We start from the raw sequence: 24,678 nt of genomic DNA on the forward strand, positions 1-24,678 counted from the left end.
TGGATTGGCCAAAAAATTCATTTGTTTTTTTCTGTAATGTGGCTCTAAAAGAATCTGCGCTTAGTTATCTTTAATTGCATTTGAAAAAATTTTGTTAGATTTTATTGTGACAGCTGTTATATCAGCATGCATTTTTTTAAAAAACATCAAAATTGGTGAATTTATGTGTAGCCATTTTAATATTGAAGATGGGGGAAAATGAGCAACATTTTGGCATATTATGCTTTATTATTTCAAGAAAGGCAAAAACACAACTGAAATGCAAAAGATTTGTGCAGTGTATGGAGAAGTTGCTGAGATGATTGAACATGTCAAAAGTGGTTTGTGAAGTTTCATGCTGGAGATTTCTCTCTGGACGATGCTCCACGGTCAAGTAGACCAGTTGAAGTTGAATAGCGATCAAATCAAGACATTAGTTGAGAACAATCAATGTTATACCATGGGGGAGATAGCCGACATACTCAAATATCCAAATCAATAAAGTTATTGGTGAAAATGAAAACTGTGTCTTTTATGGAAAAAATAAATGAACTTTTTGGCCCACCCAGTAAAGAAGCTGCTATCAACACCTTTGCGAGCACACATTCTGGGTTGAGTCAGGACTCCGCCCCGTATCGGGCGTCCCATCTGAGCATTGTTTGCCGCCTTCTCTCTGGGACGTTTTTTCCCAGACCTGGGCTACTTTCTAGGCCCCCAATTTTCTTTTCTTGAGCTAGGGAAGGCTGTTTTGAAAGTGAGCTAGTGTTTCACGTGTTAAAACTGGACCAGGTTAAGTGGTTAGGGAATAGGTTAACTTTTATTGTGTGATCTTATGTGCCGGAGCTTTATGTGTATTCTTCCATTTCATTCTCAAAGTGACCTTGTGGGAGGTAGTTTCACGTTCTCATTTTACAGATGAGGAAACGGGCTCAGAGAGGATGTGTAACTTGTTCAAGGTCACGTAGCTAGTGAAGAACAGGGTCAGGATTTGAATTCAGGCATGCCTAACTCTCACTCGTTAGAGGGATGTTTTAATAATTAGTTTGGATTGTAAAATTGTTTGGTAGATGCCAAAGCAGTGCTATACTGGTAAGATGGATCTTTGGAATCCAAAACAAAACAAAGAAGTTGATTTTTTTGTATTTGCCAATTTCTGTGGTATAAATACTCCCACCACAGCTAATTTCAAGCTGCCGATAATTCACCCACTTGTAAAATTCTGGGATCTTTAACAATCAGCGCAGCCAGATGCACGAGGCTTCTTCATACCAATAGGTTAAAGGTCAAATTACCGAGACACATGTCTTCTGCACTCATTTCTACGTGAGGCAACCGTATACGTCTATAAAGGCCTTGTAAAGATCAGGTTTTCATGGCACCTTTAAGGTTCTCTGATGTTTAGTTACTATTAGGTAACATACTTCCCAGTGTAGAGATTTTTTGCACACATGAGTGTTTGTGATTGACTGGGATTCCAGTCTTTCTCAAAGCACAGGAATTCAGATCAAAAGAGGGGCTAGTGATAAATTGTTAGGATATGGTCAAAGATAGGAAGTTAATTCACCATATCTGTGCTTTGTAGATTGGACTACCATCAGAATATGTAATTAGAGCCTGCTACAAACATGGTTTTAATCACCGATGGGACTAGGTGGGTAGGGAAAATATGGAGGACTTTCTGGCACCACCAGGAGAAAAACCACTTAACAAAATCCAAATGATTTCACAGGAATGGAGTAAACTGTTTCCATACCCAGCAATGGTTGCAGGAAACCAGCTGAGTCCATTATCTTCTTTCAGAGCCCATGGCCTGCCACACCCGAACATTTCCACTAGTGGCAGCTCTGTGTGATGCTGGAGTCACTGCTGAAGCCGTTAGCAGCCTACTTAATATTGGTACTGTTACTGGACTAATTAATCTTTATAAATCAGTGACTGGAACCTGGGGGTGATCTATACTTTTGTGCAGCGCCTTTTGGTGGCGTGAAGAATAGAGAGTGGAGCAGCTCTCTTTGGAGAGTACTTAGTCTAGGCCGGAGGGTTTGCCAGGCCCGGTTGGTGTGTCGGGAATTCTCCATCCTTGCACTGGTGTGGGAGGTCTTCCCACTCTGTTGAAGTATGACGGCCCCTCATCACTGTCACTCTCATTGTTCATAGCCACCTTATTAAAAGAGGAGTTCAGTGAACTCTGGCTGGATTTTTATTTCGAGGGTGCTTCCCCGGTACATGCAGACGTAGACCCGGGGGCAGTCACAGTCTTTGGGTGCGAGCGTTATCTTATTGTTTCCACTAGGGCAGCGATTTTTCAACCCGTGCGCTGCAAGTATTTTTAAAACATGCAAAACCTGACTATTTAGTCAGGGACACTGACCTCTTTTCCCTTAGATTTTCAAATAAAAAAATGACCACAGCCAACACAACAATAGCTGTGCAGTATGAATGAATCAAACTAGTACATGTTTTTTTTGTGTGTCAGATCAGCAAAAAACGTATTTTTGGGGGGTGCTGCAGAATTTTAGTAATTAGTTTACGTGTGCCATGAGATGACAAAGGTTGACAATCACTGCACTAGGGAGTAGTGTGGGTGAAAGAAAGGACCGAAGTTTGTCTCATCTCGCCTTCCCTACCTGGACCTGCATCTGTGTTTAAAACCACCACCCACCGTCTCGCTGGTGTCACCCAGGCAGCTACACTCTCTCAGAAATGCTCTGTATTTGTCTGGGCTCCCTCTAAGTTGACCCAGGAGAACGACAATCTGCCTTCTATCATCTTAAAGGTGTGGCTGATTAGTGCATGCTCTCTGAAACCTTCACCCCCTCTCCCGTTACACCCTCCACCTTGTTTTTTTTTAAGGAAAAGAAGTGGGGAGAAAGATGTAGGTCTCGACTCAGATACTCGCAGGGCTTCATGGGGTGCCCTTCCCATTCACTGTCCATTCAGTGGTGCCTAATCTGTGCTGTGGAAGCTGAGTCTTACCTTTCAGCGAAGGAACAGTTTTTTCTCACTATTAATCGTCTGCCTGTCTTATTTCCTAGATCATAGAAATGGAAAAGTGCAGCCATGTCCTTGCCTTTATTGCTTTCGTCCAGCCACGAGAAACATTCTTATCTGCTTCCCGAATCCTTTATTAGTGCTAAATCCCCAAATGGACTAATTCCTTTCTCTCTTCAAAAACACTGCATTCTGCTAGTAGAAAATGCAGAGTGGTGGGCGTGGCACTTTGACAAAGGGGAGCAGTCAAGGCCTGTTTTGTGCTTGCAAAGTGCGTAGTCCAGTTGAGGGGGACGTGTAATCTTTTGGGAGATCAAGTCTGCTCTGCCTCCTGGCTCCCTGGACTTTTTCATCATCTGGATGCCAGATAAAATACAGATGTTCTGAGCTAGAAACATAGCACCAGACTATTTCCCCCTTGGCCTACACTGCCTCTTACATGCCTGAATGGCAGACAAACTCGTTTTCAGCATTTTGGTTCAACTATGATTCACGGAAGATATCCCAGTCTGCATTGAATGGTTTTCCTCCCAGCTCTGTCTCTGAAATCGGCCTGTGTTCTCTGTGGCCTTGGGCTGCTGGGTTTGCGATGGTCTCTGAGCTGCCTTTCCTTTGTCACATATGCAGTGCTGTTGTAGTGGACAGCAGCCACTGATGTCCCTGCTCTGAAACCCAGCAAGAGCCTCTCCTGCCCCAGATCTCTCGCATTCTCCAGCTGTTAGAAGACCCGCCCTGAGCAGACCCCTTTTCTGTTGCTGTTGCTTCTGCACTGAAATGACCTTTTAAACAAATCTGTGCCTCAAAATCAGAGAGAGGGCATCTCTTGTTTGCATGAGGATCTCTGCGTCGAAAGTGAGTCAGATTTTCCCAGCAAGAAGAGGGTTTTGTTTCCTGACCACCTCAGGCATGAAGAGGCCACTGAAGTTTGTGAGCACCTTGCAAGGAAGCCTGTGACTGAGGCTCCAAGGTGAGGAGGCCTGTGCTGAAGACTCAGGTAGGAATGAACACTTGCAGGCTTTTACTGTTAGAGTCTAAGTTCCCACATTCTTCCTCATTCCCGCCCTCTCTCAGGACCCTCTTTTCCCCCCCTGCAACTGGAGAGGGCAACTTTTAAAAGGCAAGCTTGAAAGATGGTGATTCTAACAATCTGCCCAGGCAGATCAGCTGCTTCGGCTGTAGTCCCAACACTGGAGCAGCTCCTCCTTGCCTCACGGAAACGGCCTACCTAATGGCAGTTTCCTTTACCTTATGAAGAGATACATGAATGATTGAAGCTATTCTGAAATCTTCAAGAAAATGAGGGTCAGGCCATTTCTCTCTATGACTCTATGTGCTCAGAGGTCTGCTCCAGCCTGGTGGAAACCACCCAGACTGATCGTAAATTACCCTTTCGGGTTTCCCTCCTGGCCGCATGCCAGCTACAGCCTCCTTCCTCTCCTGCCTCGAGCATCAAAGAGACCCAATCTTGATTCTCATTCCAAGCTTTCATTTCACTGCCCAGCCTTCATCTCTTGGCATCCCAAAAGCAAGGGTTAAAGAGGGAGGGAAGGAGAGAGGGAGGCCAAGAAGGCAGCTAGACACCTGTGATGTCTCTCAAGAGACACATACCATTCCAGAATTTGCCTTCCATCTGCGTCTGGGCGGGACCCACACATGTCCCATGCAGCAGCCGCAGCCCTGCTTGGCAGCTGCTGCACTCGGTGTAACCAGGACCACTGCAAGTTTCACAGGCTCGGTGGCAGGGCTCACATTCGCCCATGTCTGGGTCGCCATAGAAGCCAGGGCCACAGTTCCTGACACAGCTGCCACCTACAGGGGAACACAGACAGGAAGCATGAAGGTGGGACTCTGGTGGGTTTAGCTCAGTGCTCTGTTCAGGGCCAAGTTCTAAACAGGCCCAAGGGAAGCTCAGGAACATTTTTGTTTGACTTTGTTTTAAAAGAAACCAGGATGGCATTAGCTTATTTCGACCAATAGGTGTGTCTTTAAAAATCTGACGTTTAAAGCCATCTTTTAATTGAGAATTTACACTGGCTATCAGCTCAAAGGGTTGAGAGCATGATAAAAAACTTGACATTCTTGAAACTCTACAGAGCAAATGAATCTCTAACAGAACAACAGGAGGCCATGTTGGGCCTTCTGATGCATGGGCCCCCACAAGCATTCAAGAGCACTCACTGGACTGTGGGTTCTGTAACTGGAGGACTCACAGTGTATTTCCTTCCCAACCACCCATTTTCACCAGAGTCAGTGAATTGACCAAAACCTAAGACAAAGGGTCTGGTCTAGCTTTCACAGTGCTCAGGAATATACAACGTAGATTACGTCTCCAGGAAAGAGTCATGGTTCTGAACAGCCCAGGTGACTTAGATTCCAAAGCACTGTCTTCCGTGCCCCCTGCCCCCCACATTCACTCTTGCTTCCATCAGTTTGGAGACGTTTGAGATCAATTAGTGAAATAGGGACCTGGCTTCAGTAATAGAAACAGGAAGAAGTTGTCCTGGCTAATGTTTACTTTCAAATCAAATGAAACATTTCTGCTCGGACAAGAGGCACCAGCAGACGTGGACCCCGAAGCCAGTCACACAGCTCTCTTATTTCTGTGTGGAGCTCTGGAACCCTGTTTTACTTTGTCGGCGCCATTTTCAGGCTCACCCAAGAGAAAGAAGCCCTCTTCACACCAGTAACACTCGTTCCGGTTACAGTTGCAGCAGTTGGTGTTGCACGCTTTGCATTCAGATTCTTCACTGTAGGTCTTCTCAGGACAGACTTTATAACAGTGGTGTTTAAACCTAGGGGAGAAGATAGAGGTTCTTCCATGAGCTCTGTTGTTGTATTTCTCTTGACCACCATAATTTAACCTCCTTATGTATGTCTACACATCGCTTTTTAACAGGTGTAGATATTTGGGTTTCAAGGGTGAAACTTCCTCTTGGTCTTTGTGTGCCTTCCAAAGGAGTCATAAACCACATTCCTCTGGACCGTGGAGCACCCTTATCAGGGCTGCTGAGAGGAGGCTGGGGAGAAGAAAGGGGTGCTGACATTTATGTATGGAGTAGTGACTATGTGTCAAGTATTAGCTTATTTAAACCTCCATGCAATCCCCATATGGTAGCTATTACTTATGTTTAATTTCCAGATCAGGGAACTGAGTCTCAGGATTAAGTGCTTAAAGTCACATAGGTTAAAGGTGGGACTGGTATATTAACCAAGGTCTGTTTGAATAGACAGTTCATGTGCTTTTGCCCCGGCACAGTCTGAACAGTTTAGTGTAACAAGATTAACAGCAACATCGAAGTGCCTGAGTTTTTATGTATACATACTTTTACACATACTGTGCATTCTTATTCTACAGCAGAATACTTCACTGAATTATAGGCTCATGTGAAGGGGGAGTGGAATGAAGCTGATCTTTGCTCTTTGATGAATTTTGTAGCATCAGCAAGGTATCAGAGACAGGCTTTGCATTTCTTCCATACCAACTTCTATTGTAGACTGTTTTATTAGCGGTATTGAAAGTCATTAAATATTCTAAAAGGTTATAGATGTGTGCTTCTTGAACTAAATATCACATATTTTACTCTTAGTGATATTGCACATTTCCTTTTTAGTATACAGTAGGTGCTTACTTACTGTGGTTGATAGGTTCTGCAACTTCAAGTGAAATGATATATAATGGAATAGGCTAATTGATATATGTAAGGGTTAAGTTCCAGTGGCATCTCATCAATGTTATAACAAAATGACGTTGAACAAAATGAAGTTATTCTAGGCTCTGCTGTTTCTGTTTCTCAAATGGTTTCATGAAACATGCTCATTCGAGGGCATTGGGGAGCTGGAGAGGCTGATGTGACTGGCCCCAAACTAGCAGAGGATGCTCTTAGGTGACAGAGGAAGTTGGTGCAGGTCAAGGGGTGTCCTCTAGTATCAAAGTGAAGAAGGGTAGAGTTCGGCTGAAGGGACACAGAAGTCACCCACTTCTACATGGGCACTATTTCTTTGGGTCTAAGTCCTCCTTCCTTGGCCCTGCAGGGAACAGTTTGTGCCCCCAACCATAGACCTCATCAAGGAACGCTTGCCTTTCTGCTGTTCATCTCTGCTTGGGGCATCTCTGGCAGGCTGAATGCTGGGTAAATGCCAACTACAAACATGCTGACAAATTCCTTTTTGCTTATTTACTGTCATCTGGTCTACCTTCTAATAATCAAGTCTGGGAGTCTCCTCTCCACCCCTCCTCCCCCCATTTAAATGGAACAATAATTTAAATCAGTAGGTCAGGAGTACAGTAATGTAGAGACACACTCAATGCAGAGAATAATAGGCAACTCTGGGAAAGCTGAATTAAAACCATAAGGTTAAGTAATGATAAGGTAAACTGGTCATTTTTAATATGTTTCAGCTTGTTGGATTTCCCTTTTCTTCCCGTCCACCTCACCCCTTTTAACGTCTTCCTGCCCACTGCCACATTTCAAGCCTCTTGGAATCGAGCCCATTCAAGTTGAGGTGACGCGAATATAACACCCCCCACCCCCTGCTACAACTAGCTTGTGGTGCATCATGAGAGAACCCACAGCCTCTCTGAGCTTCATTTTTCTTTTCTGGAGGATAACATTGACCCTGTGCTCCTGACAATGTTTTTGGAAAGGTGAAGAGAAGAAAGAAATGTGAGAGTTTATCGTAAAACTCTCCGGTTCGTAGATGATGGGGAGGAATTCTGCGGCCTATGCATTATCTGGTCCTTTCTTTTCTTTTCATCTCCCTTTTCTTTTCTTAGTTTTTCTTCCAAGATAGGCACCAATGTACCCTGGAAGGGAAACTAGACTGGGAATGGGAGGTGACGTTGAGACATGCCATGTTTGATTTGTAGATTTGAAATAGAGAACTTTGTGGGTGACAGTTATCCATGTTTCATTTAACCTGGTGGTCTGTGTCTTTCATTACCCAGGGAATGACTGAGCGCTAATGTAGCACCTGACTTCATCCTGGACCGTCCGACTCTTGTTAAGGACAAGGTCTCCGTGCAGACGTCTGGAAACAACTTGTCTGGGGTTGGGTCTATTATTAAGGTCTGTCCAGAACCAGCAAGGTCTGAATCTTGGTCACCCATGGCAAGATTCCTAGACATCAGTGTCAGTTGGTTGCCTTCCAGAACCAAGAAAGAGAAGACCTCCTTTCCAGGCAAGAAAACAGCTGGGCTTTTATTGCTAAATCCAAGAATTATTCATTAATAGCCTGACAGGGCAGAGTTGTTCCAGGCTGCAAGGCCTCTTTCCTTTTATCACTAAATTAGGATTAAGTCGGTAATGCTTCAACTGCAGAAAAGTCAGTGCCGTGAAAAAGGTGGCCAGACTTACATGTAATACCCCATAACACAGGATGTGCAGGTTCCTGGATCATCTGGAAAAGAATGATAATAATGAAAAATAATCACAAAGTGTTCATCATTTGGAAAAACAGTCTTTGGAAAAGTTGTGGCTTGAAACAATCTTCTGGGATAGTTTTGTGGAATGCACGATCCAGAAGTGGTTTTTGAACAGAAGGCACCATTTTTAACTAGTACCAAGCTATGTGCTATGATTTATCTTTGTCAAATCTTGTAAAGTTCTCACAGATACTTGGCCCTGACTTTCAAGGAGGAATAGACGCAAGTTACCAGGTCTTCAGATTGCAGACCAGGAACCATCCACTCTGGGAAACTCCTGGTCTCTGATGAGGTAAAGGCATCAAGCATATCCACACACATACACACTTGAAAAGGGGCTTCAGGCTTCTAACCCTGAGTGGTGGGTTTCCCATGAATTACCCCACATGCCTGCCGATGTAAGGGATTGCTATCTGGGAGGTTCCTTTGAAATGACAGACAGTGGACAATTGTTTTCTTTCCAATACAGTATCCACTTTGGGTTCTACACTTTACACCCTTCTTAAAGAAACTGTCCTGTTCTCCTTGAGTATAATGGCTCAATGTTTTCCTGTGGGCTCAGAGAAGGACTCTTTCCTACAGCGTTCAGGGGACTTCATGAGAGAGAAAGGACTTTTGAGAATTACTGACTCAGTCTACTTTCCTCCGTCCTAACCCTCCCTAAAACATGCCAACCCCAGATCCAATTATTAGAAGAATTCTATGACTTACTTCTTCTGGTCTTCAAATATTGGGAGTAACAGAGTTACCTCTAGCAAGTTTTTTAAAATTTTTTTTATCTGTTATTCTCCAGTCTGGCTCTTGTCATTCTAGTAGGAGGTGGAAAACAATTGCCCCTCTTTAAAGCATTCCTCCGGGCACACGAAGATTTTATGTCCCCTTTAACTTTTTAAGGAGATGCTCTTTGAACTTTCTTTTAGACCTACCCTAGGCTCTATTTGGATTTCACAAAGTCTGCCCTTTGGTAGAGCCTCACCCAAATTTCAGGCAGACATTCATCTTGGGGCGTCCTAGGGATGTTGTAAAGACGGCACTTTTGTGTATCGCACACAATACAGCTACTGCATTACACCAAAAGTTATAGTGGAAACATTTTTAGAAGAGGCCCTACCATTTACACAGGATCTTCAGAACCTTCTGGAAGCAGCCTAGTGATCTTGCAATGGAGAGGGCACTGGCCTGGGAATTGGGCTACCTGTTCCTAGTTTGAAGTTTTAACCTTGACTTAACTGTCTTGAGAACTTGCACAAACTTCGCTGCACTTGCTGGGTCCTGTTTTCTGCAGCTGTGAAGTGGCCTGATTGGATAATATGGTTGCAAAGTCTTCCCGAAAGTCAAAGATTCTGAAGCTGAGTCTAGCAGGAGTTGGCAAGCGATGGCCAACCCCGGGGCCAAATCTGGCCATGCCCTTTTGTTTGTGTGTTGTGTGTGAATACTTTCCTGATGCAGTGCGGGGTAGAGGAGTTGCAACAGAGAGAAAATATTCACTGTCTGTCACTTTACTGTACAGAAAAAGTTTGCAGGCCCTGGCTAGAGCCTGCTTGGGTCATGATGCCCGCCTTTGTTAGCTAACACAAGTGCAAATGTTATTCTCTTAATGGCTGGCCCTGGAGTTCCTCTTAGGGTGAAAACTTAGGGTGAATATTTAGGAAAACAGCTTGTATAACAACTTGGGGTAGAAGTTGAATCGGATGGATTGAACAAGAGCCAAGATAGCCAAGGAGATAGCCAGGCCCTTCTGCAGGCAGCCATGATTTGCTCATGGGAGGAAAATGGTTTTCATGTCTGGGTCAGCACAGTTTGTGATAGAGCAACTAGAGCAGGGCAGTGACATGAACCAGAAGCCAGGCTAATGAAGTAGAATCAGGAGTCTGAAGCTAGAGGTACCATGAAAAAGAAAAACTCCGAAATTCTTTGAATTCTTTGAAATGCTTTCCACTTCTACAGTCCATCGATGAGGGATCTGAGTCCATTTCAAGGGAGTCACAAAGACCCTGGTGAACACTGCTGGTTCTGCTGGATAAGCTTATTTCCTGCTGTGAGTCTGTGTTCGCATCTATATTCTTTTCACTTCTCCTCCTAAGTAAGTAGCTACTGCTCGGTTTGCATTTGGACAACTTACTCTTCCCTCTCCTGTCCCTGATGAACACATTTGACTCTAACAGTTTTGCTAATTTGTCAAGGACTGGGAAATTCTAATCCTGCTCTCTAATGTTTTAGCCATCCCTCCCATCTAGGAACTTAATGAGCTTGCTCTCTGCTCCTCTAAGCAGGTCAACTGATGAAAATGTTAAGTAGAACCAAGCCTCACAAATAGGCATCCAATATAATCTTGAGTCCAGACACTTTTCCAGCCCAGTTGCACAGTGATTTGGTAGCTTCACAACAGTTTGCATAAATGAATAATGCATAGGACAGGAACTGTCTTATAACAGCTTATGTATTCCCATTAGTCTTTCTCATTATTACTAGTTTTTCTAAAGAGTAAGAATTATTTTGTAAAAAATTTCCACCCCAGAAGACCCACAAATCAGACATAAGCAAAATGGATTTAGCTCAACCACTGAGAGGCAGCTGTTGTGGGATTAAGGAGAAGTAACAATCCCAAACCTGCAAGTTGACTCTAAGTCAAGTTGGCACCTGGACGGTAAGGAGGGGTGGCTTAAGGAGAAAGATGGATTCATGTGTGTGTGTGTGTGTGTGTGTGTGTATGGTGGGGGGTGAGGAATGGAAGAGTCTAAGTCTAAACAAGCTAGAATTGTTAACTGTCTCGGAAGGTGTTATCCAAAGTAGGATGTTTAAATAGCTGTGGTTATTTGACCTTGTCAAACTTGTGAGCTGAGAAAGCCTAGTGTGAGGAGGGAGGGGGCAAGTACAGTCAGAATTCGGAGCTAGCCTCGCACATTTGGAAAAAAGCCTTTAGAAACAGTTTCTGGCTTCCAGCTGCTGACACGCCCGCTAAAGAGAATGTGTGTGCAGATGCCTTGTCAAGATGGGGTGTGGGGATAGTCTTTCTTTCTTGAGGAAATTCATTTTTATGGTTTCATTTTTATGGGGTGGGGTGGGCAGGACCACAATGTCCACTGTGTCTGGAAAGGTCTTCATGACCCTCCACACCATCTTTCTTCTGTTTCCTTGGCGATCGTCAGGGCAAAGTCACTGTCCTCAGGGACACATTGGCTCCTGCGTTCAACGTCACCTGCAGTGGTCATCTGACAAGAAATGCACGTAGTCTTTGCCATTGACTGTGGGTGGATCAGGGCTATGTGAGGAGTCAACGTACATCTTACTCACAAAATGTACTGGAAAGGGGTAGTTTAAACTTGAGGTGAAACTGAACTTTTAAAAATGTCCAGACAACAATGATTTTTTAAAGTTTACATAAACTTTGAGTCACACAATTAAAGAGACATATAATCAAAAATGACTCTTATTTTGCTTTTTCTAAATTTACTGCCCTTATTGTATGGTTTTTTTTTTTTTTTTTGGTTTGGAGGAGAGAGAAGAAACTTTGTGTCTTAAGAGTAGCCCTTTATCATATAATAAATATCTAGATGCCAGAATTAACCATGGATTAGGTATATTGTTTAGGCAAAACTGACTGACTGCAAAACTGTGGGGAAAAGTTAATGTTGGAGTGCACCTACCTTACCTTTGGCTGTTTCTTTCAAGATTCATTTTCAGGCTTGCAGGCCTTTCACTCACACCGCATGCTAGCCAGGCTTCGCTCTACCATGGCCCATCGAAACCTGTCTGTGCTTGTGCCATTACTGCAAAGGCCTTCTGGGTTACTGCCTGAGCTACTGACTCATGGGCATGTTAAACTTGACCTTTTGGGCGGCTCCTGGGCTCTTACCTACCTCCGTTCCTTCTCAGGCGTCCTGGACCCATTAGGCTCTTTCTACCTTGACCTCTTAGGGCACAGCTGTAAATGCTTCATAAAACAGCACCTACCTTGTACTAAACTTATGTGCTAAAGCTATAGAGAGTTGTGGAAATGTGGGAGAAGTGGAATCTAGTTATATCATTCAAACACATTCACTCATATCTGTATTTTCAACTGATCTCCCAACCTAAAAATGCTGGGTGAACAAGTTAATTAGAAACACATACTCTGTCTATTAAGAAGGAGGAGCGAGAAGCCAAGTGCAGGGAGTCCTTATATACATGCAGATGAGTGAACCCATCAGAAAGCCATTCCTTCCATTTGTAAGGAACCAAATGTGAAAACAGTTTTTGGGAGGTTAATGTATGAATTCATTAGCTCAGATGTGGCATTTTGGTTAGGTGTGGCCTGAGTCACTGGTCTCCAAAGAGAAATGTGCAAGGCAATTCATTGGGCTGCAGAAAAAACAAATTATGTTTCATTTATTTTTGTTAGCTTCTTAAATTTTCTACTTTAGCTTATCTTTTTAACGTATGTAACATATTTGTGCACCAGTACATATAAATAATTTACACACACACACACATATATATGCATTGAAGGCATATGCTGATAGTTTTAAACCAATGGGGTAATCAGAAAAGTATGAAAATCACTGCTTTAGATTTCTGTTATCATGGGGCTTGGAGAGTTGTCAGGGCTAGAAACCTATGAAGTATGGACAGAGCCATCATTTTTGTGTAATATGTAGCTTACCTGTGGGAGGCATTGGGAAGGTGAATAAAGTCCCAAATTTGGTTGAACCTAGGATATAGGTGATTGGACCTGGGAAGGTGATGGAGCCAAAAGGCTCAGTCATCCAGGAAGAGCAGGGTATCCTGACTAACGATAAGTGCGTGCTGTTTTATGATAGATACGAATGAATGTGTTTGAATGATATGACTAGATTCTACTTTTCCCGCCACTCTCTATAGCTTTAGTACATAAATTTGTTCCCAAAACAAACTTCCTAGGTGAAAATAACCACGGATCATGTCTCTGTGAAGGACAACCTGAAAGTTCGTCTGTTGGAAATAGGTTTTAAAAACATGGCACATTTACACAAGACGGGCTAGTATTTAGCTATTCAGACCTTGTTTCTCAAGAGTGTTTAATGACATGAAAACATTTTCATGATAGATAGGCTATGTGAAAAAGAACAGTAACTCATCTAATAGATTTGTACATAATATGTATGTATATCTATCTAAATGTATAGACTATAGATATGACTCTCAAAAATCAGCCCAAAAAGCTAAAGTGTTAACGATACTTATCTCGGTCTGATGTTGTGTGTGTGTATGTACGTACACACACACAAATATATTTTATGTGTGCATGTATATAAAACACACATATGTGTTTCAGTGTTTTCTTTATAAATGTTGTTACAAAATTTATTAGAATAAAAAAAATTGCTATTAAGGAAAGGAAGAAAGTGCTTGAGTTAGGAGCCCCCGGGGTCATTTGGCCACGAGTTTGGAAATAATCTCCTCCCCCAAACCCTCCCTGAGGCAGCCGGCCTTTCGGGTTTGCTCTTCATTTTCTGTCCCACTTCTGCCCACCTCTGGTTTCTTGTCTCTGACACTGTGTTTCTCAGCACAGCCTAATCCTGCATCACCAGGGCCAGACTGACACTCCTCCACATGGTGTGGCTAAAACAGTGGCCGAGGCTTGTTAAACTCCTTTCTAAAAATTCACTTTCAATATGAATTGTTTTTCTGATAGGATTCAGTAAAGGAGGCAGATGACTAGGGAATGGAGTTATTCTTGGCTCTGCCTCGGACTCACGAAGCAGATCAGAGGCTGTCACTTGGGCCAAGTGTTCTTAATTCCCTTTATGAGCACCTGCAACCTTGCAGGAGGATCAGCAGAACGTTCGCCCTATACTGAGATGTGCGACTGCTCCCTTTGAGGGGAGGGAAGCATTACAAGCAGCCCATACCTACATCGTTTAGGGAGATAATCAAGCACATTGTCAACAGTGCATATTCTTCCAGAGTAAATATGAACTTAGTTATTAGATGACGCTGTACAAATTTGTAGGAGGGTCACTGACATTCTTCAGTCCACCCAAGAGTAATGAACTGGGTGGTTTATGTGCCCAAAGAGTGCAATTAATTATAAGCCCCAAATAGCACTAAAAAGTACATAATTCAAATAGGCCTTGTACTTAGAATCACTTCAAATAATTAACAGTGGAATACAAATGGACCCTCTGATAGCTTTGCCAAGGTAGAATACTTTTCTGGAAGGTTCCATGGTGCTGGGATACAAAGTATTTTGTTGGGAGACTTTTGATGATTTTCAGTTGTTTTGTGCTCACTGGTGTCCAAGGACAGTGAATAAATATTTGAATTGGCAGTAGTGCAAATGGTGCAGCTGACCACGGGGCACAACCCCCTGGAGGGACACAGCAGTAGTAGAAAAGACCTGAATAAATAATCTAAATCATTGTCTACAAATGTTGGCTGAAAGAGGGCTCAGTTTTTTATTGGACTTGAGACTTTACCAAGTCCTCTGATTCCCAAAATGGAATATCGTAATCGGCAGGCTCTTCTTGGATTTCCATCCTTGCCTAGACTGACTAGCAGGTGGAAATAATGGATGAATATATGTAGCTGAGTTCCTACAAGGATAGCTCACTGCAGCTAGGTTCGTTCACTTATTCATTCATTCTGCAGCTTACATTTTAGGGGGAAGAAGACAGTAAAGGGAAAATTAGATAATTATTAGATATGAATAAATTATAAACTTCCATAAATGTGTGAAACAGCCACTAAAATGCAATCTCTGTGAAGACAGGTTGTTTTGTTTTCCTGTGCTTCACTACCAAGAGATTTGCCTGGTACATAACAGATGCCCCAGAAATAGGCATTGAATAAAGAAGAAAAATACACAGATAAGTACCTATATTCAGATAAAGAGTTAGAAAGTGATGAGACTAGAGTGAAGAGAGGCCTTAATTTAGATAGGCTAGTGAGGGAGAGAGCTTTTCGAGAACTGACATAGGAGCAGAGATCTGAATTTTAACAAGGAGTTGGCCATGGGAAGTTCTGAGGGCAGAGTGTTCCAGACAGAGGCCAAGAAAAGGTTGACCATTTCAAGGAACATCAAGAAGATCAGTGAGGCTGGAGGGGACAAAGCAAAAGGGAGAGAATCTGGAGACGAGGCCTGGGTCACGTGCAGGGTCAGATCAAATATGGTATCATAGGCCAGGGTGAGAGGCTTGCATTCTAGTCTAACAGTGCTGGGGACCCACGAAGGCTTTGTAAAAAGATTTGATGTGATCTGACTGACTTGAAAAGGTCATTGTGGAAAATGACTTCTTTAACTACAGAAATGAATTCATCTAGTAAATCTTGTAAAACTCGGATTCTGTGGAACACCTTCAAGGACTACTCTTTTCAGAAGTATACCAGAGGAGAAGTGACTAGGGATAAACTGAGAATGTGGCTGCACTAGTAAAGAAAGATCAGATTTGAGAGAAACTGAAAGGTAAACTCATGAAGATTAGATAAGGTGTCGGAGGTGAATAAATAGGCTGACACCCGATGGTGGCTTGAGTACCTAGGTGGATGGGAAAGGAGGAGCACTCAGCAGTAAAATTGACTTAGGGGCAATAAACAAATACTTAACTGATTGTGTACTATAGTCCCTACGCTGCTTTGGATATTATAAGGAGTATATACAGATAAGAAAGGCAATCTCTGTCCTCAAGGAGTTTGCAATCTGGGGAGGGGACAGTGATTAACAAAGAGAAGAAAACATGATGTGGCAAAATGTAGAATAAATAGACAAATCTCTACTCTGGTACTCCACAGAAATACTTGGTTAGAGCCCCAAAAGACCAAGTTATGATTCTCCCTCTGTCTCTCCATTTAATTAGGTTTTAATCTCTCTTTTTGAATTTAAAAATCTAAAGCAATCTTATTCTAGTCAGCATCCCCAGATAAAATATAAGACCGAAATGGGAACCCAAGGATTAGAGTTCCAGTGAGTGAAAAATAAACTGGCTAGGACAGGAAAAGAACCATCCTGGTTTTAGCCTTGGCATTGAGTAGATTAAACACCACCACCTCCTCTGAGAATCTGTAACCATAAGCTGCGCTGCATATAGGTTTATACTCAGAATTCACGTTATCTCAGTGTTCTGGAACATCTCAAAAAGAAAAATTCACTCTAAAGTAGTCTCAGGTGGGTAGTATCCCAGGGGCAATTGGTAGAAGCAAATGCAAATACTTTCTGGAGACATGTAATCTTAACCCAAATCTCACAGTATCCTCATAGGTATTTTTTTTCCGGGAAAATGGTCACAGTTTAAAAAACTACACAAGGAAATCAAGCACTGTGAGAGAAAGTCAACAGAAATAACAGGTGACAGAATCAGGCCCACAGAGACTATAAACTCGGAAAGTGACACAGAAAGCAAAAATAACAAATATTCAATAATTTTTTTAAAAATAAAAGAACTTCTTGAAAATAGAAACAATATGGAAAAGATCTAAATAAATATAGCCTCTATACGTGAAAGACATAAAAATTCCAATTTAAAACTAAGTGGCTAGATTAAAGAGTAGATTAGGTATAGCAGAAAGCAAATTAGTAAGCTCAATGATACAAAGAAAAGATAAAAAATTCAGTTCCAAGAGAAAAAACAGGGAAGAGTGGTAAGAGATGTAGAAGTTAGAGAAGGTCTAATGGGTGCCAAAGTTCCAAAAAGAGATGATGAGAGAACAGAAGAGGGGCGATATTCAAACACAACAGAATGCCTGAGAACATTCCAGGAGGGTTAAAACAACAGCATAAATATATATATATGATTGCTTTAGATTTTTAAATTCAAAAAGAGAGATTAAAACCTAATATATATATATATCTCATTATTTTTTTAATCTACATAGTGAAATTGCAGAATAACCAAGAAAAACAAAATGCTCTCAGTCTGTGGAGAAGAGTAAAGAGACATAGTATGTAAGAAGAAAGAAAACACCTTGAGAAGAGGACTCGAAAATTTGGCGGATGAAAGAGCATCACTCGTTTCAGAAAAACACTAAAACAGGGGCAGAAAGTTCTTTGAAATTTTGATGAAAGACCTGGAATCATAAAATATCAGCGCCAGAAGGGGATGTTGGCCCCAGGCCCAGCTCAGATGTCCTAAGAGTGTGGAAGCATTTTTATTTGTTTGAGTCCTCTAGTTCTCCTAACAGAACAAGGCTTTTTTCTGAGCTTCTGATAAACTTTGTATCGATGCTGATGCTGTTATCATTGGGGTGCAGTGAATTGTAACTAGTCTGCCAGAGTCAGGAAATACATCTTACTCATCTCCCCAAACCGAGTACCTAGTGTTATGCCTACCATTAATTTATTCCTTCCACAACTATACTTTGAATCCTACTATATGCTAGGGCTACAATGATGATTAATTCCTACTATAATATGGATTTAGACTCAGGGTCTGGGGGATGCAACAAGTAAAAAGACATCGCAATGAGTGTTGTGTGATCAGTGTCACTAGTGGGATTACGAACAGTTGACTGAGAAGATAATAGGGTGGTGATGCCTGAATGGGGTGTGTGTGTAGAGGGGGAGGTGCAGTAATAGGGGGGTTCCTTGAGGAAGTGAAAGCTTCGATGAGACCTGAAAAACGAGTTTGATGGATAAGGGGGGAGAGAGGGTGGAATCCTTTCTATGCAGAAAGGCCTAAAGGGGGAGAGAGCTAAACCCATGGAGACAGTTTCTTTAGTAAACAGCTCATAAGGTTCCCACTGAAGAAACTTAGAGTGATGAGTCTTCTCAGAATACATCACAGTTGCTTTTCCCTTAAAGACATACAGGCTTTTAAGGAAAAGAAGGAGAAAATTACAAAAGTGGGTTGCGAAGATTTGGGGGTAGCTAAAGAGTACACGTTGGGGCTCCAGGAAATAAAAAGAGGCAGAGAGAGAAGACTGAGGAGACTGACCGGTGGCTGGATCAGTAAAGAAGCTTTTTTGTCATGCTTGGGAATCCAGGCTTTATCCAGGCCCTGTGACGTTATTTTAGGATTATAGGCAGTTGTCACAAATTTTAGAAAGAACACTATTATTACAGTATAGAATATGGATTTTGAGAGTGAAAGGGCAGAAAAAGAGGAGAAGTAGGGAGACCAGTTAGGAGACTATTGCGGGATTCCAGTGAACTCCATTGGTTGCATGAGCTACAGTTTGGCGGTGGAGAGGAGAGGAGTCAGAGAGAGCGGAGTAAACACGTTCAGGGAGAGAAATGACTTGGGACTCCCGTGGGCTAAATTATGTCTCTCAAGACAACATGTTCAAGTCCTAACTCCTGGTACCTGTCAGTGCGGCCCTACCTGGAAATGGGGTCTTTGCAGATACAATGAGTTTAAGGGGAGGTCATACCAGATGAGAGTGAGCCCAAATCCAATGACGAAGACCATGTGAAGACAGACACAGACACAGAAGGAAGATGGACAGGAAACCGTGGGAGCAGAGCTTCCAGTGATACAGCCGCAAGCTAGCAATGTCCAGGTTGCTGGCAGTCACCCAAAAGCTAGGCAGAGGGGAGAAGGTTCTTCTCTCAGAGACTCCAGAAGGAAACAGCTCTGTTGGTTCTTTGATTTTGGATGTTCGGCCTCCAGTGCGTGAGAAACACAGGCATACGGGAGATGCTGTGGGGTCGGTTCCAGGCCACCAGACCACTGCGACAAAGTGACAAGTGCAGTGCAGCGAGGTGCACAGATCTGGTTCCCCAGTGCATATAAAAGTCATGCTTACACTAATACAGTGTCTGCAATAGCATAATGTATAAGTAACATGCGCATCTCAATGAAAAAGTACTTTATTGCTAGAAAATGTTGACCATTATCCGAGGGTTTAGTGAGTCATTATGTTTTTGCTAATGAAGGGTGTGTGGCCTGGGTGGTGTTGGCTGCTGACAGATCAGAGTGGTGATTGCTGAAGATGGGGGTGGTGGCAATCTCTTAAAATAAGACGGAGATGAAGTTTGCGGAACTGATTTTCCCTTGCTTTCATAACCAGCTCCTCTGTAGTGTGCCACGTTGTTTGAGAGCATTTTACCCACAGTAGAACTTCTTACAAAATTGGAGTCAATTCTATCAAATCCCGCCATATTGCTTTACCAACTAGGTGTATGTTATATCTCTTGTTGTCATTTCAACAGTCTTCACAGCATCTTCACCAGGAGTAGAACTGCTACTCTTCCTTCACTTGATGCCATTGTAGGGTTACTAATTGCCCTAATTTCAATATTGTGTCTCGGGGACTAGGCAGGCCTGAGGGGAAGGAGAGACATGGAGAATGGTCTGTTGTGGAGTGGTCAGAACGCACACAACATTTCGTGATTAAGTTTGGCATCTTACCGATACCGTATGATCTCACTTGTAAGAGGAGTCTAATGAACAAAATAAACTAACGAGCAAAATAGAAGCCAAGACATGGAAACATGGAACAGACTGACAGTGGCCAGAGGGGAGGGGAGTAATGGTGGAAAGAAGGGGAAGGGACTAGACAAAGAATATGCATGAATGACCCATGGACATGGACAAGGGTGTGGGGATTGACTGTGGGAGACAAGGGTGGGCTGGGAGGAAGAGGGCAAAGGGGGAAAAATTGGGACAACTGTATTAGAATAACAATAAAAAAAGTTTGTCCCTGGCTGGTGTAGCTCAGTGGATTGAGTGCTGGCCTGTGAACCAAAGGGTCGCTGGTTTGATTCCCAGTCAGGGCACATGCCTGGGTTGCAGGCCAGGCCCCCCGTGGGGGGCATGTGAGAAGCAACCACACATTGATCTTTCTCTCCCTCTCTTTCTCTCTCCCTTCCCCTCTGTCTAAAAATAAATAAATAAAATCTTAAAAAAAGGAAGTACTTAAAAAAATGTTTGGTGTCTTATATGGGCACCGATCCTGGTGCCCCAAAACAATTAGAAACATCAAAGATCTGGTCACAGATTGCTATCACAAGCACAGTAATGAAAAAAGTTAGAAATATTTTGAGAATTACCAAAATTACAGAAATACAAAGTGAGGAGATGCTGTTGGGAAATGTCACTGATTGATTTGCCTGATGCAGGGTACTGCAAACATTCAGTTTTTAAAAAGTGCAATATATGTGCAGCACAATAAAGCAAAGTGCAAAAAAATGAGGTATGCCTGTACGCACACCAGTTGTTGTAAGCCACTCAGTTTGTGGCACTTTGTGACAGGAAACCAATACAGTGATAGTGTGTGTTCAGGTGACAACACTTCCCTCCGTGTTCTGCCTTGATCTTTAAAATATCAGAAAGATAGCTACTAGAGCTTCTTTCTAATCCGCCTACTTCTTTTTAACAGAAAGAGGGAAGCTTTATCCTATGTGATTGGCAGGTTTGAGAGAAGGAACTCAGAATGCCTGGTGGGATGGGAAGTTTAATGCAGGGTCAGGTAGTGGTAAGTTCACTTCTCATAGATCTCATTCGTTCTCTATTTTAGCCTTGTAAGTAATCACGCCGATACTTCGATCTTTTATGATTTTTTTTTTTGTATGACCCACCCACCTTCCCCAATCTTAATGCTCCCTTGGTTCTGAATTTTGGAGAGAGGTATTTCTAACAAGCCCAGATACAGAGGAAAAAATAAAGGACTTCATTGAATTTTGGCGTGAGCTGCTGAGCGGTGCTGCATTTGGAGCCTGTAACCCAGGAGCAGGGGCTCGGTACACAGTTGGGAGATGGAAACAGGTAGGAGATGCTTGATGTGTTTGCTGAATTGAAGGAAGTCCAACCCCCTCATTTTATGGAGCCCCAAGGAACCTCAATCACTTGTCCAAGGTCAGACAGGACAAATGCAGATTTGGAAACGTACGGTTCCTATGAATTCTAAGTGCTTTCTCTGTATTCTCTACTCCTTTAAGATTACCTATCTTTGCTTAAAATTGTTCATACACCCACTCTAAAAGACCGTATTATGCAGCCCTACTACGCTGTTCAAGACCATCGGCCCCTGTATCAGTTAGCAAAAGCCCACATCACATTGTCAGCTAAGGAATGCCTGCTGAGGACACACACGGGCCTTGCAACACTTCAGCTGGGCCTTAAACCAACAGTTCACCCAAACCATTCACTGAAGAGTCCTCCACCCCTATGGAAGGGGTCCCCAGGACATTTCATCATTGCAGTGCTCATTGCAAGACCTTGCTTGGAATCTCCACTCTATTCAGGAGACTCTGCCAAAGCTGAACTGCCTGGAGTGAAACAGCACAACCCTTTGGACCGTGAAATAAGAGTCCCCAGCTGCAGGAGCCAAGCTGGAGAAGACAGGACTGGGTGTGCAGTCTCACTGAAATCAGTTTTTGGGTTTTTTTTTTTTAACCTCTCCATTCAGACAACAAGAGAAGGTCACAGAAAGAAAACCCCCTCATTTTCTGACTCTGCTTAGGTGCATTTCCCACCCTCAGCATCAAGGAAACTCTGCAACTAAGTATATTGTTAGAAAACAGGAAAACCAAGACAACATGCATTTATCTCCCTTGCTGCCTAAACAGAAACAAACTGCTGAAAAACAAAATTTATTTTCCAACAGATATTTTCTAGTCATTACTTTTTGCCCCAATTGCTGGTTTGTGTAAACAAAGGGTGGCTTGTGTAACCAATTCCTTTTATCTGGGGGCGGGGGTGGGGGGGTGGAATCTAAGAGCCATCCTGTGTGATACGCTCTTAAAAGGAAAAAAAAGAGCCTCTGACATTTTTTAAAAGATATTTTGAAAGACTCTGACTATTCATCATCAGGAATATTTTAAAGAAGTGATGTTTTCTTTTGTATCTTCAAGTCACTATAGCAACTGGATAACTTTCTGCTCATGAATCAGGAGGCACCAGCCAGAGAGTCAATCCTTCCCCCTAGGTCTGGAGCTTTTGTCTACTACTCTACCTTTTAAAAACCTCACAGAATTTGGAAACAGTGTTCTTCAAAAATGTTTCCCTTGATCTGAGAGTTTTGCTGTGTGCAGTACCTAGTTCATTACTACGTAGTTTCTCTTCTGTGCCGTGTGATGGCTTCTGTGGACTACCAGGTACGTTTGGATGGTTCCTTTCTCTGAACTAAAGTGCTTTCATTTCTTGCAGCTACGGGAGGTGTTGCTAAGCCCCCAGAGCTGTGTAGTAGATTACCCTGGAACCCTTTCTCTTCCTTATGTATACCATCAGCCAGAACTGCAGTGTACGATTAAAAATGGAGCTTCATTTCCTTAACTGTTCTAAGCTTCTCCTTCTTGGAAGTCAGCAGTCCCACCTCAGTTTTCATTAGTAACACGTGCATCTGCTGAAACAGTGATCCGTGATGAGCACAATTTGTAATCATCTGATGACCTGAGGATTCGATGACCATCTTTCCCGGGATCCATACACTCTTCTGAATGAGTACTAGGTTCCCGTGTCAACTGCTGGATGGCTTTAAAGGTCAGAAAAAATAGGGACAGAGGACACTGCAGGGCCTGTAGTCCAGAAGCTGGTAATTGTAATCTTTGCAGAAATGTTTTGTTGGCCAGCACAAAAAATTGACCAATACCATGTTTAACAAAATCAAAATATTTCCCATGAAAGTCTGGATGACCTCACGTTCTGCCTGTGACAATTGATAGAGGCTGAGAAGCATGTAACTTCCCTAGATGGGGCTAGCCCTGTGGGCCTGAGTCCCCAGCTGCCAGGCACCTGTAGGCGTTTGAATGTAGGACCCTGCTCTTGTCCAGTCTCCATCTCTGCCCCAGTTTTTACAGATAAAGAAACTGAGACCTAGACTTTTCAGGACTTGACCAAAGCTAGGATTGAATTAGCAGTAGCTTGAGAACTAGATTTACTGAACACTCGCACAGTGCTTCGGGTTTGCCGAAGGTCAAAACTGGGTCCTGCCGTGTTTCTCCCACGCAGTGGAGTGCACACTCAGTCCTCAGGACACACGTTGTAACTATGTCTATAGCTACACAAATGCACACAGGTGGTCACCAGGAACTGTGTCAACAACTCTTGTCATTGTGAGCTTTTTGAAAAACACTCTGTGTATTATTTTGAATAAGAAAGGAGTTATTTTTCAGGTACAGAGAACCACGTCACCAGGTACTGGGCATGTGTACGTGTATGTGGGGTGGGCGAGGAGGGAGAGATGCTCTGAGCACATTCTCCAAATGGGGCAGGTTTTCAAGATTTTTCAATTGTAATAGACCGATCTGAGGGCTGGGAATTATGAATAAGGTGAAAGAATGTTAGAAGCAACACTATGAGCACAGCACTGATTTATTTAGAGAGCAGTGAAAGATTAGAAACGTTGTTGTTACTTGTTCCCCCAGCAATTAATGAATGACACATGTCCTGGTCTCTAGCACAGCAGTGAGTCTGTCTCTATGCCTATGATGCAAGGGTGGGCCCCACGAGTGTGTGTGTGTGTACACGTGTGTATGCATGCACCCCAAGCGTGTGTGTAGGTTTTGTGAGGGTGGGCAATGAATTGCTGAACAAAAGGTAACACTCTTCATTTTTTGAGAGCCATTTCACCTTGGATCCATTTCCAAAGAAAAAACAAAATTAATAAACAAATCCTGATTGTTTTGATGCCACATAAAGGAAAGGGAAAAGTTGGTCATAAAAGAGAACTCAGGCTGTGATAATATTTAATCTAAATGACTGATGGGGAAATGAAGCCGTTATCATAATAAAAATAAAAGCTTAGCGCCTGCCAGTGAGGCCAGCCACCACCTGCCACAGAGACTTGTCTTGTGGGGACTTGCAAGGCTGGAGATGCTCCGCTGTAGAGCTGCAATGGCCTGAATGCAGCTTTGAGGTGACGGAGAAAAGGTTTTATGGAACAGCCAGACACCCAGCCTCTTCCACACCAAGCTCTTCTTCCTATCGAACGTCATGTGACTGCTCTAACAGCATCCCACTGGCACGTAGGCCTGAAAACAAGGGGGCGCTCACAGTAGGATTAAGTCTACGCAATGACACCTAAAGTAGAAGCGGCTGACAATTATCTGCCAAATTGGGGGAGAGCTCCGCCCAACCCTGAAATACCTTAGCTTGGTGGTCTATTCAGTGTGATTCTCTTGGCTAATCGAGGCTATGTCTTCCCTTCATTTCATGTTTTATGGGACTGATTGTTCTGTGGAAGCCCTTCTATTTTCCTTCTCCATGGCACGGAACACCCCAGAACTAGTTTGCAGGGTGCACCTAGACTGACAGCTCCATTTCATAAAGCTGGCCATTTTGCAGTTGGCTGATTCCTCTCTGACACAACAGAGATTCCGTCCTCAAGGCCATTGTCCTCCCTGCCATTTCACGGCCCTCTGGGGGCCTTCATTCATATTGGCAGGTGAGAAG

At 43.0% G+C, this 24,678-nt stretch overlaps 1 protein-coding gene across 3 annotated transcripts in view; it reads right to left on the minus strand.

Moving 5' to 3' along the window:
- Window positions 1-24,678, minus strand: part of PCSK5 (proprotein convertase subtilisin/kexin type 5) — a 421,805-nt gene that overhangs the window by 40,316 nt on the left and 356,811 nt on the right. For all 3 annotated transcript variants that reach the window (XM_053923627.2, XM_045191544.2, XM_045191524.2), the window contains exons 25-27: window positions 8,325-8,367; window positions 5,626-5,762; window positions 4,579-4,779 (exon numbers count right to left, since the gene is read on the minus strand). In XM_053923627.2, coding sequence (XP_053779602.1) covers window positions 4,579-4,779; window positions 5,626-5,762; window positions 8,325-8,367 — 381 coding nt within the window. The remainder of the gene's footprint in view (window positions 1-4,578; window positions 4,780-5,625; window positions 5,763-8,324; window positions 8,368-24,678) is intronic.

Source organism: Desmodus rotundus, chromosome 1, assembly GCF_022682495.2.
Source record: "Desmodus rotundus isolate HL8 chromosome 1, HLdesRot8A.1, whole genome shotgun sequence".
NCBI lineage: Eukaryota > Metazoa > Chordata > Mammalia > Chiroptera > Phyllostomidae > Desmodus > Desmodus rotundus.